The sequence below is a fragment of the Dreissena polymorpha genome, chromosome 5, assembly GCF_020536995.1.
Source record: "Dreissena polymorpha isolate Duluth1 chromosome 5, UMN_Dpol_1.0, whole genome shotgun sequence".
NCBI classification, from domain to species: domain Eukaryota; kingdom Metazoa; phylum Mollusca; class Bivalvia; order Myida; family Dreissenidae; genus Dreissena; species Dreissena polymorpha.
Window position 1 is genome coordinate 2,312,764 of NC_068359.1, and position 19,572 is coordinate 2,332,335.

The 19,572-nt window shown below is 35.3% G+C and overlaps 1 protein-coding gene and 1 long non-coding RNA gene across 3 annotated transcripts in view; both read right to left on the reverse strand.

The window, feature by feature from the left end:
• Positions 1-18,899, reverse strand: part of LOC127832327 (uncharacterized) — a 41,984-nt gene extending 23,085 nt beyond the window's left edge. The window contains exon 1 of the long non-coding RNA XR_008026796.1: positions 18,763-18,899. This is a non-coding gene — a long non-coding RNA (uncharacterized LOC127832327). The remainder of the gene's footprint in view (positions 1-18,762) is intronic.
• On the reverse strand, positions 319-16,206 carry LOC127832291 (uncharacterized). Of its 2 annotated transcripts, XM_052357703.1 has the most exons (9): positions 16,083-16,204; positions 15,133-15,262; positions 13,046-13,197; positions 8,212-8,245; positions 7,182-7,319; positions 4,118-4,202; positions 2,246-2,427; positions 1,899-1,953; positions 319-1,384 (listed from the first exon to the last, which is right to left on the reverse strand). In XM_052357703.1, exons 2-9 carry the CDS (start codon positions 15,139-15,141, stop codon positions 1,284-1,286), a joined length of 756 nt encoding a protein of 251 aa, XP_052213663.1. In that variant the 5' UTR covers positions 15,142-15,262; positions 16,083-16,204; the 3' UTR covers positions 319-1,283. The 2 variants fall into 2 exon arrangements, with proteins under 2 accessions (XP_052213663.1, XP_052213662.1); XM_052357702.1 differs by lacking the exon at positions 1,899-1,953 and having other exon boundaries at positions 13,046-13,172; positions 16,083-16,206.
• Positions 18,900-19,572: the final 673 nt, after the last annotated feature.

Below are 19,572 nucleotides of genomic sequence, written 5' to 3' on the forward strand. Positions count from 1 at the left end.
AAACCTATGAAGTTTCATGATCCTAGGCCAAAGCGTTCTTGAGTTATCATCAGGAAACCATCTGGTGGACGGACGGACCAACCAACTGACATGTGCAAAACAATATACCCCTCTTCTTCCAAGGGGGGCATAAATATAATATTAATTTTTAGTAATCTAAATTAACTAAAAATTGCTAGATTGTATTTTCCGAGAAATTATCGGAAACATCGTTAAAGTTAAAGGGTATCTGCCAGCTTATGCCATTATAACACAAATGTTAAATGACAAAAGCTGTTGCCCGGTTCACGGCACGCGGAGCCTACCCTATTGTGAACCAAAATCTTTTTGTGTATTTCATCCTAGTAGTTACCTTGACATAGAACAGACACATTGGTTACTTTTATGAAACAATTCTTATAAAACTTGGTATACAAATTGCGACATTGTTGCCCATTTGTCCGTCAGTCCATGTCCGAATAGTAGCTAAAATTGAGAAAACTCAGTAAGATTTCATGAAACTTAATATTCACATAATTTTTAAATACACAAAATAATACATTGACCATTTTAATTTTGTGATAAAACTTGGTTTACAAATGAACGCAGAAGAGCAATGTGATATTTATTTTGTCCCTACCGTTTTCACATGAAGGGATTTACGGTTGACCCACTGTCCATCGGTCTGTCAGTCAAATAAACCTGGATCTGGTTACAATGTTTTCCTAAGATTTCACCAGGTTACCTACTTTTTGGACACACTTAACCCAGGCTTACTCAACCAAGATGAGTATGTCGATCAGGTTTCATCAACATTGAGTCGAAAAAAGCCTGGTTTCTTCCTTCACCTGATGATCCTCTAACACAGCAAGTCAATCCTCGAATGTCCGAAATATGTTCTGGTTCTTATAATGGCAGACAAAAACAAGACCTATGATTTTAAGTAAATTTGTTATGTTCATATATACATTAATTATTCCAACTATTTTTTTAGCTCGTATATGTTGTTATACAATTGTATTAAACATGGCCATTTAAGTCTTTCATAAGATTCTAACTAAACAAATGAGTTTTAATTTCTTTTAAAACTCTTGATGCAAGCAAACGATGAACGGCAGTATTGGGGGAAAAAACTGGCAGACAATATGTATTTGACCATCAACACTAGAGAAGACTGAGATAAAGATATGCAGAAAATGAAACAACACCAGTTCATACACAGTGCTAAACTCACATCATAGAGATGTTTAAGTTCATGGATTTCAAGACTATTAAAGCTCAGGACTTTGGTACAGTCTCCCCATCTACAGCATTTCTCTTGAACCACATGAGAGATGATATGTGCATCTTGCTGTCCTATGGAGTGGAAGTCTTCCTTGCAAGATATCCATTTGCACGAATACTCCTATAACAAGCAACTTTGTAAACTGCAGATTGGAAGCCAAAGTCAATTAACTTACAGTGTCCACATTTTTAACTTTAGTTATAATCATTGACTAAGTTTTTCACAAATGTTATTTTTGATTGAAAATGTTAATGAAAAGGCAAAAAAAATAGATTTACTGTGAAATAAGTCAATGGAGATAAGCCTACTAATAGCTCTTGGTGTGTATTGTGGATTTCACCATGATTTGTTTAACTCTATTTTTGTTTTATTTATCTATATATTGATATTTTCCATGAGTACTTTACGCAGATACACATCTAATCAGAGCCTCTGTTAATGTAATAAAAGTATGTTACTGTTCTGTTCTTCTGTTAATAACTAATCTAAAAAGAAAGAAAAAAAGTAAATTTGCTCTATTGTATGAATATGGCATACACTTATTTTTCCATGTTGAAATCTTATTACCGGTAAATTCATGATATGAAGCCCTAAAATGTTTGTAACAAACAGATGGATGGACTGACAGACTGACCGATGGAAAACGCCAACACTATATCTCTCTGGCTTTGGCAAGGATAATGATTCAACTGAAAGTAGAAATCATCAATAAAAACTTATGCATCTAAGTTAACTTAGCAATTAGTGAGTTCAATATGTCCTTTAATTGAACAAAAAACAGATGTTTCAAAAACTTAACATGATTTGTCATTTGTTGCAAATATTAAGAAGCACTTACAGGTCCTGGGTTTCAATCACCAACATATGATAAAATAGTTCTCAGTAACAAAAGGCACAAAAATGCAAGAAAAAAATCACTTTAATGTTAAAATAAATATATATAGTTATTCAATAAACGATGTATATTTTGTCATAAAGTACCGGTCCTGGATTTTTCTCAACATCATTTAAGAGCATCAACATCCGCTGGGACAGGTTAACATGTTGTTGAATACACAGCTGCATCATGATGTAATGAAGACCACCTTGTCCACACATACGACCCAGAATCATCAGCCCAAACATCTTGATCCACATGGTGGGTGGGAAATGTTTGTATGTTCCTAAAGAACAAAACATGTTAATGATTTATCATTTAAAGTATAAAAGGCAAGCCTTAAATTTTTAGAAAGCTTTAACTTCTGAAGGTAAATATCATCCTGGCTGTGCAGATCTTGGTAATATACCCATTTAAAAAACATTCCTTAAAGCCACACACCTTGAAATGAAATATCTGGCATAGTAAATTTGGATATAAATAAGAAACATATTTTATCTTTGCCAATTAGAATATATCTGGTGGTTGCAAGGTAGAAATCCGTCTTTATTGTGCTTTAAAACTTAAAAATAATTGTGTTTCTCAAATTGAACATGTACGTATACAAATCATACATTCAGTTTTAAAATATAAAAAAATAAATTACTTGCTAACTAGGCTATAGATTTAATGACAATTTTGCACACTTTCAAATTGCATCTATATGTACTGATTAACATGTATTTCATTTCAAGGTGTGTGGCTTTAATGTAATAAACAAGAGTGCTAAACTGTCACAAGATACACCCGTTTGAAGGTTTTGGACACCATGCTAAACGCTGGAAATGCACTAAGTGACCTAGTTTTCGACCCGGCATGACCTATATCTGAACTTGACTTAGATATCATTAAGACACAACTTCTGCCCAAATTTGGTGAAGATCGGATGAAAACTCTTTCAATTAAAGAGCTTACACCATGCTAAATCCTTGAGATGCACCCTGTGAACTAGTTTTTGACCCAGCATGACCCATATTTGAACTTGAACTAGATATTGTCTAGATACAACTTCTGACCACATTTGTTGAAGATCAGATGAAAACTACTTCAATAAGAGATTGGACACCGTGCTAAATGCTTGAAATGCACTAAGTAACCTCGTGACCTAGTTTTTGACCTGGCGTGACCCATATTTGAACTTGACCTAGATAACATTTTGACACAATTTCTGACCAAATTTGGTGAAGATCGGATGATTACTTCATTTTGAGATCGGACACCATGCTTAATCCTTGAAATGTACTAAGTGAACCCCTGACCTTGTTTTTGACCCGGCATAACCCATAATTGAACTTGACTTAAAAATTGTCTAGATAAAACTTCTGACCAAAGTTTGTGAAGATTGGATGAAAACTACTTCAATTAGAGAGCAGACACCATGCGAAAAGCATGAAATGCTCTAAGTGACCTCGCGACCTAGTTTTTGACCCGGCATAACCCATATTTGACCTTGACCTATATATCATTTACACACAACTTATGACCAAATTTGGTAAAGATCAGATGAAAACTACTCCAATTAGAGAGCCACCAATGCTAAATCCTTCAAATGCACTAAGTGACCCCGTGACCTAGTTTTTGACCTGGTATGACCCATATTCGAACTTGACCTAGATATTGTCTAGATACAACTTCTGACCAAGTTTGGTGAAGATCGGATGAAAACTATTTGAATTAGAGAGTGGACACTGTTATGGACGCCGCCGCCTGCCAAGGGTGAAACTATAATATGTCCCGTTTTTTCAAAACCGGCGTATAAAAATAAGTAATATCCCTCACAAGGTTCAGGTCACACAATTAACTTATAGACAATATGCAATACTTAATTCATTCGCTTCAAACTGTTTCTCTTGACAGATAACAAATGTTCAATCAAATTTTCATTCAAGATCTTGTCACTTCATTTGGTTACAAATTTGAAATATACTAAAATTTGCCTTCATAATGGAAACTTCTATTTTCCAAGCATGCCTTCCACTTCCTTGAGCTGACTTCGTTGAGTTCATGATTAGCAGATGCAATCTGTAAGATTTACTTATAAATAACTCTAAAATAAGTGATTGTTACCCAAAAAATAAAAAAATATAAATTCTTTTGTCTAATTACACACTTTCACATACATAAATGTGACACACGCATAAAGGCCCATAACCATCCAATCAAAATATTCAGAAATAGAGGTGCTCATTATACTAACAGTAATGCAGGGTTGTCATTATGATTGTAAACAAAGGATTATTTTGGAATAGTAACCGATTTGGCCGGGGGTCAAGGGGGGGGGGGGGGGAAAGAATTCTACACATTTTAGGGACAAAAAAAACTGCTATTCTCAGAGCATAAAAAGTTAAAATGAGGTCTAAAAAGAATAGAAAATTTTAAGATTTTCATATTTTTAGTATACTGTACAATGTAAAAACATATTATATTGATAGATCTTTGCATGTTCCAATTCTATCCATTAACGGATAATCCAGTTTTATTACGATTTCTTTTTTTCAAAACCAAATTACGGCCAATATTGACGATGAATGTCGTCCGCCATTTAACGCAAGTGCATATACAAATTGAATTGTGGGATTTGGGATTCCCATTGAACATGCGTGAATCACGTGACACGGTTTGAGAGCATTGAGAACCGTTAATATTTAGTAATTACGACCAATCAACGACTCAATCTAAACTGTTACATGTACCTCCTTTCAGAAAAGTTTGCGAAAGTGAAAGTGAAGTTCTGAGAATAAAAATGCGTCTTTCTTTAAATTTTACCGAGTACTTTTCATTCCGGATCGAGATGTAACGTGTCAGGTCATTCATGCATGTAGACCTATATGTATGCGTAGTTTGGCAATATCAAAACACGTTATTTACCTACTTATTACATTATGTGTTATGAACATTTGTTTAACAAAATGCCTTTTTTAATTTCAGTATTTTAAAATACGTATGATTAAATGTGCTATCCAAAATCATTTTCAGATTTCATTATTCACGGAAAATTAAGAAAATTCTAGCAACAGAGACACATTTCTCGTGTTTTTCATGTAAAGATGAAAATCATGCCAAAATTAGACTTCATGTATAACATCACGTCATTCTTCCTCGGGGAAAGCGTGGACTTGAATATTTAGATGCTGAATAACAACTTCGTAGCGCAGAGGTCGCTGATATCTTTTATTTTGGTAGAACATCGAAGAGCATTTTTTAATATGTGGAAACATTTTCTCTAACTAAAAAAACTAGTTAATTACGCTCTACAGTGCTACATTCGTTGAGATAGGTCAGTTATAATCTGTGAAATGTACAGCTATTTGATAGAGTTTCACGTGGGGTCGGCGTGTATTCGGCTGCCTGAGCGCTGATTGGTTGACGTGCTTTCCAAGAAGAATTTGATTGACAGCTGGAAAATCAATATTGGCCACTCGCTGAGAAATTCATTGAAAGGGGCCTTTTCACACATTTTGGCATATTCAGTTTGTTTTTAAATGCTTTATATTGATAAATGAACACATTGGATCTTAAATGCTTCAGTAAAAAATCAAGTATAAAATTTAAAAAAAAGGGAAAAAAAAGTAGCCGGTACCAGGGCTCGAACCAGTGACCCCCGGAGTCCTGGAGTAAGTCAGAATTCAATACGCATTACCCCTCTCGGCTATTCCGCCAAGTATACACACTTTTAGTATTTTATACCTTATATAAGCAATCTTCGTAGTTTCGTAAATTTAAACGACAACAGAACTCTCCAAATTATTCAATCGTTTCGCGTTGCAACGCTTTATAATTTTTTAGGTTTTCAAATCATCAAAAGATACATATAATAGATATATTGGACTATGGTAAATGTTCAGTAATACTGTTTCCTCACAAATATCATAACTAAAACGAAAATTTGCGAATCTGAAACATCTTTTTTCAATTTTGTCAATTTACCAAACCGTGAAAAGATCCCTTGAAAACAGTAGCTCTTATGCGGAGTTAATGGACTGAATGAATGACCGGGCGTCGCTCTACTATACTACGGTTATTCCTCGTCAAGTATTGTCGGTTTGCGTGATCAAAACTTCCGATCGCAATTTTAAAGATTCGGGAAAAACAAACGATTTTTTTTGCGATTTTAACCGATGAATTTGATCGGCAATCGGTTAATAATGACAACCCTGGTAATGACTAAATTTGTATACATGTATGTTTTTTCAACTATGTTTTGCAAAATATTCTAATGCAAACCAGGGTTTCCAATTTAATAAGCCACATGTACATTGCATGTAACAGGGGCAAGACAATGCTAACAAGAAATGTGGTTGTCAGAAACACAATGCCCCCTAATGCGCCACTTTGATTATTTTTTTACCTTTGACCTTGAAGGATGACTTTGATCTTTCACCACTCAAAATGTGCAGCTCCATGAGATACACATGCATGCCAAATATCAAGTTGCTACGTTCAATATTGCAAAAGTTATGAAGAAGGTTAAAGTTTTGGTTAAAGTTTTTGAATTATTTTTTTTGACCTTTGACCTTGAAGGATGACCTTGACTTTGACCTTTCACCACTCAAAATGTGCAGCTCCATGAGATACACATGCATGCCAAAAATCAAGTTGCTATGTTCAATATTGCAAAAGTTATGATGAAGGTTAAAGTTTTGGGACACACACACACACACACACACACGGACACATACAATGACAGACAGGCCAAAAACAATATACCCCCGATCTTTCGATCCGGGGGAATAAAAATAATCCTGGTTGTGTTTTTCAAGCAATCTAGCTAAAACAAACAGGTTTAATTAAAATAGAAAGATTAACTAAAATGAACATACCAGTTATATAGGGCTATAACTATCATATTGAGTATGTCAACACAAAATCGTGTCATTAGTTGCTAAAAGATACAGAAAGCATTATATGGGAAAGTGCATGTGTTGACCTCCTTTTTTTGTTACTTTATTTGTACATAAAATGCTTGTCAAGCATACACAAGTTAGTGATTTAAAGTCATACCATTGGTGAGCCTATCAGCTTAATTTTACTCTCTTTTCCAGTCTCTGGTTGCTTGATGTGGCGACTGCAGAAGTGGCTCAGCAAAGCGTCTTCGTTGGAGCAAACAACCCTGCATTCTGGACACCGATTGTGCACCTCCTTTAAATATAAAACTTTGTGAAACATAAAAATATATTTAACATTTATTTTTCATCATTTTAACCAATAAATACCTACTAAACAAGAACTTTGACATTAACTTAGATAAGAAAACATATATATTATTTTCAATTAAATTGTTAAACAAGAGCTGTCTCCATAGGATGACATATGCCCCCAATAAATGCTTTGATAGAAATTATGAGCATTTTTCGAACCCTAAACGCGGACCCTAAGGTCAAGGTCATGGGGTAAAAATTTGTGTGGGTATGGAAAGGCCTTGTCCATATACACATGCATATCAAATATGAATGTTACATCTGAAGCGACAAAAGAAGTTATGAGCATTTTTCGAAACCTAAACACAAAGTGTGACGGACAGACAGACATCAGACAAACAGACAGAAGGACAGTGCGATCACTATATGCCCTCCTTTCGCGGCATAAAAAAAAGTTAATCCAGAAATGCAAAATAAGTCCCAAACTAGAGAGCGGACACCATACTTAATCCTTGAAATGCACGTAATGTAAGCAAGTTAGTTCAAATAACAATGTACACAATTTCAATACTTTCTTAAAGTTAGTTCAAATAACAATGAACACAATTTCAATATTTTCTTATCACTTAATCAATTATTATTATTTAAAAAAAAACATCCTGACAGTCCCCTCACATTTATGTGACTGAACTATCAGTCAAAAAAACGTTTGTTAGCTAACAGGGAGATATCTGTTATGGGAGATGGTTCAAAATATTTTTGCCATTTCTTATATCACACTGCAAGTGTCAGTGCTACTGGCTCTGGGCATTTTCTATTTTTATCAAACCACTAAATTCAATGTATTTTATTCAGAAAACTTTGCAAAAGACAACCTCAGTGTCTGGACTGACCTGATGCACCAAATCGCACAAGTCAGCTACATCTCTGAAATTATTTCAATACAATCATTTTCATTAATAAAAATAGATAACAAGAGCTGTCAGAGGACAGCGCGCTCGACTATTCAAGTGCTTGACAGTATAACGTAAGCCATCATGGGGAAATTGTTCATATTCAATAATTTATTAGATGATCTTTCAAAAATAAAACAAGAGCGCCGCATGACGGAGCAATATACGCCCGATTCGTGTGCCATTGCAGATGATACACTGATGATTGATGTATTTGTTTTGGAAATAAGCAATATACCCCCATACCACTTTGACGCAGGATAAAAAGTTGCTTAAAAGTTTCGGATGAATACAATTTGAATTAGAGTCCGGACAAAGTGGCGCCGTTGAAAATGCACTAATTGACCCTATGACCTAGTTCTTGACCCGACATGACCCATATTCGAACTTGACCTAGATATCAACTAGATGCAACTACTGACCAAGTTTGGTAAAGATCGGATGAATACAATTTGAATAAGAGTCCGGACAAAGTGGCGCTGTTGAAAATGGACTAATTGACCCTATGACCTAGTTTTTTACCTGGCATGACCCATATTCGAACTTGGCCTAGATATCAACTAGATGCAACTACTGACCAAGTTTGGTGAAGATAAGATTTATACAATTTGAATTAGAGTCCGGACAAAGTAAAATGCACTAATTGACCCTTTGACCTAGTTTTTGACCCAGCATGACCCATATTCGGACTTGACCTAGATATCAACTAGATGCAACTACTGACCAAGTTTGGTGAAGATCGGATGAATACAATTTGAATTAGAGTCCGGACAAAGTGGCGCCGTTGAAAATGCACTAATTGACCCTATGACCTAGTTTTTGACCCGGCATGACCCATTTTCGAACTTGGCCTATATATCAACTAGATGCAACTGCTGACCAAGTTTGGTGAAGATCGGATGAATACAATTTGAAATAGAGTCCGGACAAAGTGGCCCCTTTGAAAATGCACTTATTGACCCTATGACCTAGTTTTTGACCCGACATGACCCATATTCGAACTTGGCCTAGATATCAACTAGATGCAACTGCTGACCAAGTTTGGTGAAGATCGGATGAATACAATTTGAATTAGAGTCCGGACAAAGTGATGCCTTCCGCCCGCCGCCCGCCCGCCGCCCGCCCGCCCGCCAAGGGGTTTCACATAATACGTCCCGTATTTTATACGGGCGTATAAAAAGGAAAAAAAATAAAAATTTGGGGAGGGGGTAGGGGGGTTGAGAGGGGGGTATAACGTGCGGTGTGGTCATTTATTAGACGATCTGACGATCTTTCAAAAATAAAAAAAGGAAAACAAAAAATTTGGGGGGGGGGTGGGGATTCTGGGTTGGGGCGTGGGGTATTGCAGTGCTGCAGCTAGGATTTGAAAAGGGCAGGGGGATTTTTTGTCAAAAGGGCACTTTGGACGCGCAGTATTTTGTCAAAAGGGCACTTTCGAGCGTGCGGGCATTTCTAGAATGATTCCTCATGCATGTTAATTTATGTGTTATCAATAATTGTAAGAATAAATTATTCCCATTGTCATTAAACAATTCAAATTTAATTACTACAATGAGGAATAAATTAATTACAATGGCAGGGCAAGGCGCCCTTCGATTTAGGCCTAGCTGGAGCACTGGTATTGCACGGGTGGAATCCATTGTGGTATTCAGGTAAGTGTTGTTTTGTCAAATTATTAATAAAATCTTATCATAAATAAAGAAGTTATGTGAATTTAAGCAAAATGTCCAATTCTCAAAGTAAAAAAGGGGCCATAATTCTATCAAAATGCTTGATTCAGTGGTCTAATCTTGTTTATAGGTTGGGGTCTTGTTGGTAAACAAGTATGCAAAATATAATTGCAATATGTCAAAGGACATAGGAAATTATTGGGGGTAGTATGCAAACTTCAACATAGATTTATCAATAATATGCATATTCTGAGTATAAAAGGGGCCGTAATTCTATCACAATGCTTGATTAAGTGGTCTGCTCTTGTTTGTAGGTTAAAGGTCATGTTGGTAAACAAGTATGCAATATATAAAAGCAATATGTTAAAGGATATAGGAAATATTTGGGGTAGTACGCACAATTTAACATAGATTTATCAATAATATGCATATTCTAAGTATAAAAGGGGCAATAATTCTGTCAAAATGCTTGATACAGTGGTCTGCTCTTGTTTATAGGTTGGGATCATGTTGGTAAACAAGTATGCAAAATATGAAAGCAATATGTCAATGGACATTGAAAACATTTGAAGTAGTACGCAAACTTTAACATTTGCACGCTCACGGAAACGCCAACGCCGGGGTGAGTAGGATAGCTCCACTATATATATTTCATATATAATAGTCCAGCTAAAATACAGTCAACAATTAAAGAGTTGTTGTCACTGGGAATGTGATCTTGCATATATACACTTCATGTTGACAGCATATTATTTTCAATTAAATTGTTAAACAAGATCTGTCTCCATAGGATGACGTATGCCCCCAATAAATGCTTTGATAGAAATTATGAGCATTTTTCGAAATCTAAATGCATTTTTTGAACCCTAAACACGGACCCTAAGGTCAAGGTCATGGGGTAAAAATTTGTGTGCGTATGGAAAGGCCTTGTCCATGTACACATGCATATCAAATATGAATGTTACATCTGAAGCGACAAAAGAAGTTATGAGCATTTTTCGAAACCTAAACACAAAGTGTGACGGACGGACAGACAGACATCAGACAAACAGACGGAAGGACAGTGCGATCACTATATGCCCTCCTTTGGCGGCATAAAAAACGTTAATCCAGAAATGCAAAATAAGTCCCAAACTAGAGAGCGGACACCATACTTAATCCTTGAAATGCACTAAGTGACCCTGTGACCTAGTTTTTGACCCGGCATGACCCATATTCGAACATGACCTAGATGTTGTCTTGATACAACTTCTGACCAAGTTTGGTAAAGATCAGATGAAAACTACTTCAATTAGAGAGCAGACACCATGCTTAAACCTTAAAATGCACTAAGTGACCCCATGGTCTAGTTTTTGACCCGGCATGGCCCATATTCGAGCTTGACCTAGATATTGCCTAGATACAACTTCTGACCAAGTTTGGTAAAGATCGGATGAAAACTATTTGAATTAGAGAGCGGAGAAGAAAAGTGTGACAGACAGACAGACAGTGCGAAAACTATATACCCACTTTTCTTCGAAAGGGGGCATAAAAAATGTGGAGTAAAATATATACAAATGTGTTCTTTTTCTTTGCAGACTGACTTACCTATCAAAATAGTTACATAAACAAATTTGTATAATTATATTGTTAATATTATGCGCATAAATAAAACATTTGCTATTTCATGTAAAATTAATTGTAGACAGCAAATAATGAAACAAGAAACCGTTTGAGACGGGTGATGCTCCACAAAGGTTTTTTTGTCACAATATTGCACTATATATTCAGATAAAAGGAAACGTCTTGAGGGGCATAACTTTGGACAAAATAATACAATGGATGGTTTAGTAACTTAAAAATTTCAAAGGGCCATAACTCTGTAAATAAATCATCTAACCAGAACCCACTAATAACATGCGCATCTCCTCAAGGTAGTTAAGCTTCCCATAAAGCTTCATTGTATTCCAGTCAGTAGTTGGGGAGAAATAGCCCGGACAAGAATTGCACTATATGTACAGTTTATAGAAAATTTCAAAGGGCCATAACTCTGTGAAAAATCATCCGACCATAACCGGCTTATAATATGCACATCTCCTGTTGGTAGTGAAGCTTCCCATAAAATTTCATTGAATTCATGTAATAAGTTGCTGAGAAATAGCTCGGACAAGAATTGCACTATATGTACAATGGAAAATTTCAAATGGCCATAACTCTGTGGAAAATCATCCGAAGAGAACCGGCTGATAATATGCACATCTCCTGTTGGTAGTAAAGCTTCCCATAAAGTTTCATTGAATTCCCGTAATAAGTTGCTGAGAAATTGCTCGGACAAGAATTGCTCTATATGTACAATGGAAAATTTCAAAGGGCCATAACTCTGTGAAAAATCATCCGACCAGAACCCGCTGATAATATGCACATCTCCTCTTGGTAGTGATGCTTCCCATAAAGTTTCATTGAATTCCAGTCATTAGTTGCTGAGAAATAGCCCGGACAAGAATTGCACTATATGTACAGTAAATGGAAAATTTCAAAGGGCCATAACTCTGTGAAAAATCATCCGACCAGAACCTGCTGATAATATGCACATCTCCTCTTGGTAGTAAATCTTCCCATAAAGTTTCATTGAATTCCGGTCATTAATTGCTGAGAAATAGCCCTGACAAGAATTGCACTATATGTACAGTTAATAGAAAATTTAAAAGGGCCATAACTCTGTGACAAATCATCCGACCAGAACCCGCTGATAATATGCACATTTCCTCTTAATAGTGAAGCTTCCCATTAAGTTTCATTGAATTCCGGTCTTTAGTTGCTGAGAAATAGCCCGGACAAAAATTGTTCACGGACGGACAGACGGACTGGCGAAGCGGCGACTATATGCTCCCCCCAAATTTTTTGGGGGAGCATAAAATGTCAAATTAACATGGATAATAGAAAATATTGTGAAATGCTTTATTTATAAATTAGAAACTAGATAACACTTCTAAAATGATTGCAAGTTTCCATGACTCATTGAGGAATAAACCATGTTAAATGTTGGTTTTGCAAATTTATATAGTTATGGGAAACAACTACATTAAATTTAAATATCAAAGCTTTTTTTATAATTGTATATGTACCGGTAAAACACCGCTTCATTCGTAAGAATGTCATTTGAGCCTAGATGAAGATACAGCTGTTGAACATCCATCTTCCGCAAGTCTCTCAACAATGCATGGCAAAAACGATCACAAGAAAATTTGGCACCTTTGAAAACAGAGTTGGCGAATGTCTGTGTAAATAAATCACAAATGTACATGAATGAATACACAAGGAAAATGCATGCTTTGCCTCAAGATTAAAATGAAAAGTTTGCAATTACAATTCCCTACAATCTGTGAAATATTCCACACGCTTAAATAAAATATATAACCATGCAAATTAGTTAGAAAACGCAATGATGCCAATCATTGCACATCAGCATAATAAGTTTAACTTTATATTGATGACAAATACTGTAATCATACGAAGCTTAGGACTTGACATTTGAACTGTTTAAGTATAAAGAAATGAAATAATTACATCATTTATAGAAACTATGAGTATCACGTTTAAATGGTGGCGTTTCGTGTTTTCTCAAAAATGTTTACAAAAACAGTAAACATTTTAACGACTGTTGATATCAACATAATCCATTTTAGTTCATTACGTTACAATGTTGCAAAACTTATTAAAAGCTGTTAAAAGAAGACTGGTATACATTTGTATCATGTGTGCCAGATGGCCCTTATTCACAACAGCGTAAACATAACAAAACACCATGTACGACCTAGACGTCTTGAATATTTGACACACGTCGGCACAAAGTGCTCGGAAAAATTTTCCAGCTATTTGTTGCATGATCATTCCCCGAATTGTCTTGAACGTTTGATGCGCGTCAGCACAACGTGCATGAGGAAATTTTCCCGACATTTATTCATCCGCATTCATTTTTAATTTAATAAACAGATACTCGTTTTTATGTACATCTTGTTAGGTAGAAAACAAAAAAAAATTTACACAGGTGTAGTCTTATTGAAGAAATGTGGGATCAATATTTATTTGTCTTTGCTATAAAATACTACGGCATGTAAGTAGAAAATGTGTACCCAATGACTCAACAACGGCAAGAACAGTTGGTTTTAATATGACGTCATTGCCCAAATGGGTTATGATCTGAATATAACTTCTGGAAATAATCATTACTTTCAGTTTGGAAATGCGATGTCAATGACGCTTTTATAACTGACATATGGATACCGTTTAAACGGTAACCTTTTGTTTATTTCATTAATCATTTCGTTTTAACGTTTAGAAAAATGTGTACATGTGATACCATTAATAGTAGGGCTGTCACGATTCACCGGTATACCGGTATATCGCGGTGCATGTCGTGAAAAAAATCGCACGGCGGTACGGCGTTGCCGCACCGGTTTTTTTAAATATTATTATATTAGCACATATTAATACATTACATAATTATTTTGATATAGATATCGTTTTGAAAACTGTAGAAGCGATTCAAAAGGGCTAAATAAATAATCCGTTAATATCCAGGTCAAGCAAGCGCTTCCACTGGTAGATGTTTAACTTTCACGTTTAAAATACGGCGATGTATGGGTCCGTACCTGTTTTGGAATTTGGGTTAGATTTCCTTTGCAAATAAGTTCATAATTATCCAAAAGATGTTTACTCTATTTCTTATTTTCTTTCTTAAGAATATCGATCGTTCAAAGCATGGCACTTCCAAATCATGTTATCTTAAGATTATGAATAAGTCGAGGAAGAGTCAGAACGCTACGGATTTTCAATACTGACTCCGCATTTTAAACATGCCCTTGAAAAGTTCGATTTACACGGGTCGTAGTCACAGCTATTGTAATTTGTAAACAACATGGCGGACATTTTAGAAAAAGACGCGAATAACAATAACAATGACTACTTCTATCAAGTTTATTACAGTTTCTTTTACAGTTTCTAGTCATACTATGATACCAGTGTTTTCTAATTATTGAGTTTAATAAAGTTTGTAAACTGTTTTCTTTACAGATACATATTCTGTAAAATATCGCGGTACGTACCGCGATACAGTGTTGCCGTACCACGATATACCGCGGTACGCTCACGGCGTATCGTGACAGCCCTAATTAATAGAAACAAACTTGAAACTGTAATTACTGTTCTATACCATTGTCATTACATATTCTCATCAGAGATTGGCAGGCATTTGACAGCTATATCGTCAGGAAGAATATCCTTAATCCGATGAGCATTGGAGTCCCCAGCAATACGGTTCACTTTTCTCCTGTCTTGGGCACCTGAAAAAATAAAAGGAAAATGCTTCCTGACACAACGCTGCATCCTGTTCAAAAGAGCCTGCGTAATAAATCTACTAATTATAAAAAGACAAGTCTTAACAACCCAAATACTACCTTAACAATACTATTGCAACAAGACTAATAAGGACGACTAAACTTGTCTTATGTGTATCTAACTACACAAAAAGAATATAAACAAAACAGATCAATCACGCTTTAATAAAAATAAAGGTCACACAAGTTAAAAAGCACTAGTTTTCAATAATCAATAAGTGTCAAAATTGCAATACACTGGTCAGTGTTCAGTGCAAATATCACTATGAACATGTCAAAAGTGTCAATTATTGCACTAGTGTGTAACACACTGAATGTGTCCAAATGCGTGAAGCACCTGTTTTTTTAATAATTAGTATTAAAGTGTCACTCAAAATTGCAATCCACTGGTAAGTGTTCAATCAATGCAAATATCACACAGTCGCTATTAACACATCAAAAGCGTCAATTATTGCACTAGTGTAAAACACACTGTAAGTGTCCAAATGCGCGAAGCACGTGGTTTTAATAGATCACAAAATGGGTAATAAAACATACAGTTGAACTTAAGGTGAAAAGTAAACACAAATCCTTCGTTCACTCACACCGAGTTACTAGGACTAGGTCGCGAAAATGAATGCCACTTTGAATTATACACTTTACAACGTCGAAATACACAAAATCACATTTAAAAGATAGCTATTGCAAGTTCAAAAACAAAACTGAAATATATCAGCGCCGAAATGACTTCTTGATCTCAAAACAATGTCACAAACGTATACAATACCGGATCTCAACCGTTTGAAAGCTCGTGGGCAATCAAAAGGGGAGATTATTCCAACGATGTTTTTTCTTGTTTCTCCATTCGGTACCCCTCGCACGTTATTTGATTACGCTTTCTTCATATATGGTCATATTACACTCATTCATAACGTTTATTTATAGATGTTTGTGTTGTGACATATATGGTTATGATTACCATATAAGGTAAAGACGGCCAGGGACCAGAGTCGCTCTGTTATCGTGCGTGAATACCAGGTTAAGTGAATGCATTATCTTTGTATACTGACTTCGTTTGCGTTTCCAACGGACAGACTGGTGCAAGATTAGCTTGTCAGCGTTTCAAGTAACTCAGATATGGAAATTTGATTATTTTCTGTAGTTGATACGATTATAACTTGCTAATGTCTTCGCTGAGTAGACAGTCTAAATACTGGGTGTGTTATAGTGCGTTTCAATATTAAAAGTTATACTATAGTGTGGTTTATTGTCCCTGTCCAAGGTGTCTAAATGTGTGTTTTTTTAGTGTGTTCAAATTTTAATTGTAAAAGTGTATATCATGATTAATTGTCGTGTGGCTCAATGTTAATTGGTATCAAATGGCCAATTGTTATAGTGTGTTTCAATGTTAATTGTAAACATGTGGCGCGATTGTTAAAGTATTTATTGATGTATATTATTGTTGCATTGCTCAGTTGTTATAGTGTGCATCCATGTTTATTGTTGTCGCAGGGTCCAAATTATAAGTGTGTATCAATGTTAATTGTTGTCATGATCGAAAAACATAAGTAATTGTTTTAACATTACATGTATACATGTATTGATAAGATGATTTCAGACTGATCGATCGTTACAGCAGTCCTGTATTTGAACACAAGCATGGTACCGCGCGTGCAATACATGTTTTTTTATACTTGGAAGAATCAACTAACAAAACATAACGTTGCTCTCCCATCAAAATGTTACCACATGAAAAGGATGACTTATTGAACATCGGTGTGAGCACACGATCGTCAACTATTTGTAGCCAATTAATGTGTATTTGTATCACATTAGACATTTCAATGTGATATAAATTATGATGTATTTAATTATATTCCAAATTAAGACGAAATCCGTTGATAAATAATCGAGATATAATGGAAAAAAGAACTTTTGCGTAAGAAGTGCGTTTGAGTGTACATTATAGTGTGTGTCTATGTGGCTCGGTGATAATTGGTATAGTTCGTTTCAATGTCTGTTGTTTTATAAATGATTTGTCTTTATTTTTATGTAAAGATTCGTGTACTTTGTTCGGCATATGTATAGTTCATGACACTGGTGGTTAGCGTGTGGCTACGATATTAATTAGTGAAAACATCATTTTGAATGATAAATTATCATATTATAACGAAAAACAAATTTCCAGAAAAAAAAACATTATTTTTTTTTTCAGAAAAGTTATTTTTTCGTTATAATATGATGATTTATCATTCAAATTGATGTTTTCACTAATAAATATCACAGCCACACGCTAACCACCTGTGGTACATGATACACGTACCATGTCGTATTGGTTACGAATTCACAGAAGTTTAGGATTGGCAAACAAAATAGAGGTTGGTCGGCTTTGTGGAAACAAGCATTTTTAGGTCTAATGATCAATTTCAGTGGTGAAAATGAAATTTAATATAATTTGAATAGTGTTATTTATATATTTAACTTATATGTCTTGTCGATCATGATTTTATTGTATTACTAAGTTTGATTAAATGAGACCCGTTTTGACGAATCTGGGCATAATGCATGTGCGTAAAGTGTCGTCCCAGATTAGCCTTTGCAGTTCGCACAGGCTATTCAGGGACGACACTTTCCGCTTAAACTTAATTTTCGGTAAGGAGGGACTTCATTGAAACTAAAAATACCATAAACGCGGAAAGTGTCGTTCCTGATTAGCATGTGCGGACTGCACAGGCTAATCTGGGACTACACTGTACGCACATGCATTATGCCCAAATTTCACAGAACAAGACACAAAATGTCATGCTTGTAAGTAATGTATGGAATTGTTTCTATTTTTTGGCATTGTAATTTAAAGTGCGATGCTAATATATTACTTTAGTATTTCTATACCACCGCCATTAGAGTTAAAAAGGGGGTATATTGGTGTCATTCTTTAGGTAGCTTTGTCGGTTGGTCAGTCCGCATAACATGCTACAAGATTGTTAAGAAAACACGTTCCACATTTTTCAAGCTAATAAATTGAAACTAAATATTAACCTCTGGGTTATTTGTAATTGATTATAGTTTAAAAAGTAACAGTTGTACCAGATATTGTTTTACAAGTCATATAACAAAACAAGCATGGGCTTTCAATTTGTGCCATATCGTGTGATGTTGCAGATCGAGCTATTATACTGAAATCGACTGCCGCCTCGTACAATGCCAACTTCTTTGTCCGCCATCACATGAAATTGCACAGTTCGTAAGTTTATAATTTTCATAAAATTGAGCGAGTTGTGTTGCGTATTTAAATTTTATGATGATTTTATCATTTTCAACGAACATTCACAAACATTTCGAAACTGAATATCGCTTCTTAAAAGTAAAGCTTCTTTTATCGACAGTTTAAACCGTCACCGTTTTAAGTGTATAAAAATAGCTCGAAATACAAAATCATTTAATAATAAAATAATTGAAATCCATACCGTATTTCGTTCACCGAAAAGTTGTTCATCAAAAGGTCGTTCCCCGAAAGACTTTATCTCAATTGCGCTGTTCGAAGAAAATGTATATTTGGAACGCCAAAAATATTTGTCGGTTTCGTGTATGAAATGGCTTGAAGGCCGAACAAGCTATCCTGAGGCATACATCCTGAAATTTAACCCATTTATGCCTAGTGGACTCTCCCATCCTTATAAATTGGATCAATTTATTTCCAAAATTAGGTATGTTTAGTATATTTATTTCTATATTTAAAATATTTCTTACAGAAATTCCTTTAAGCAAACAGCGCAAACCCAGATGAGACGCCGCATTATGCGGCGTCTCATCTGGGTCTACGCTGTTTGCAAGGCCTTTTTTCTAGACACTAGGCATAAATGGGTTAAAGGGGTCTTCTCACGTTTTGGTTCATTGGCAAAATAAAAAAAAAAGTTGTTTCAGATTCGCAAATTTTCGTTTTGGTTATGATATTTGTGAGGAAACAGTAATACTGAAAATTTACCATGCATTAAAATATCCATTATATGCATTTATTGACGATTTAAAAACCTGAAAATTATAAAGCGTTGCAACGCGAAACGATTACATAATTTGGAGAGTTCTGTTGTCGTTATATTTTGTGATACAACGAGGATTGCTTATATAAAGTATAAAATACACCACTCCTGGTATGAGCACGGATGGCCGAGTGGTCTAAGCGATAGACTTTTACTCCAGGGGTCAGTGGTTCGAGCCCAGTTGAGGGTAACATTTCTTTCTTTCTTTAATTTTAATCTTGTTTTTTACTTGAGCTG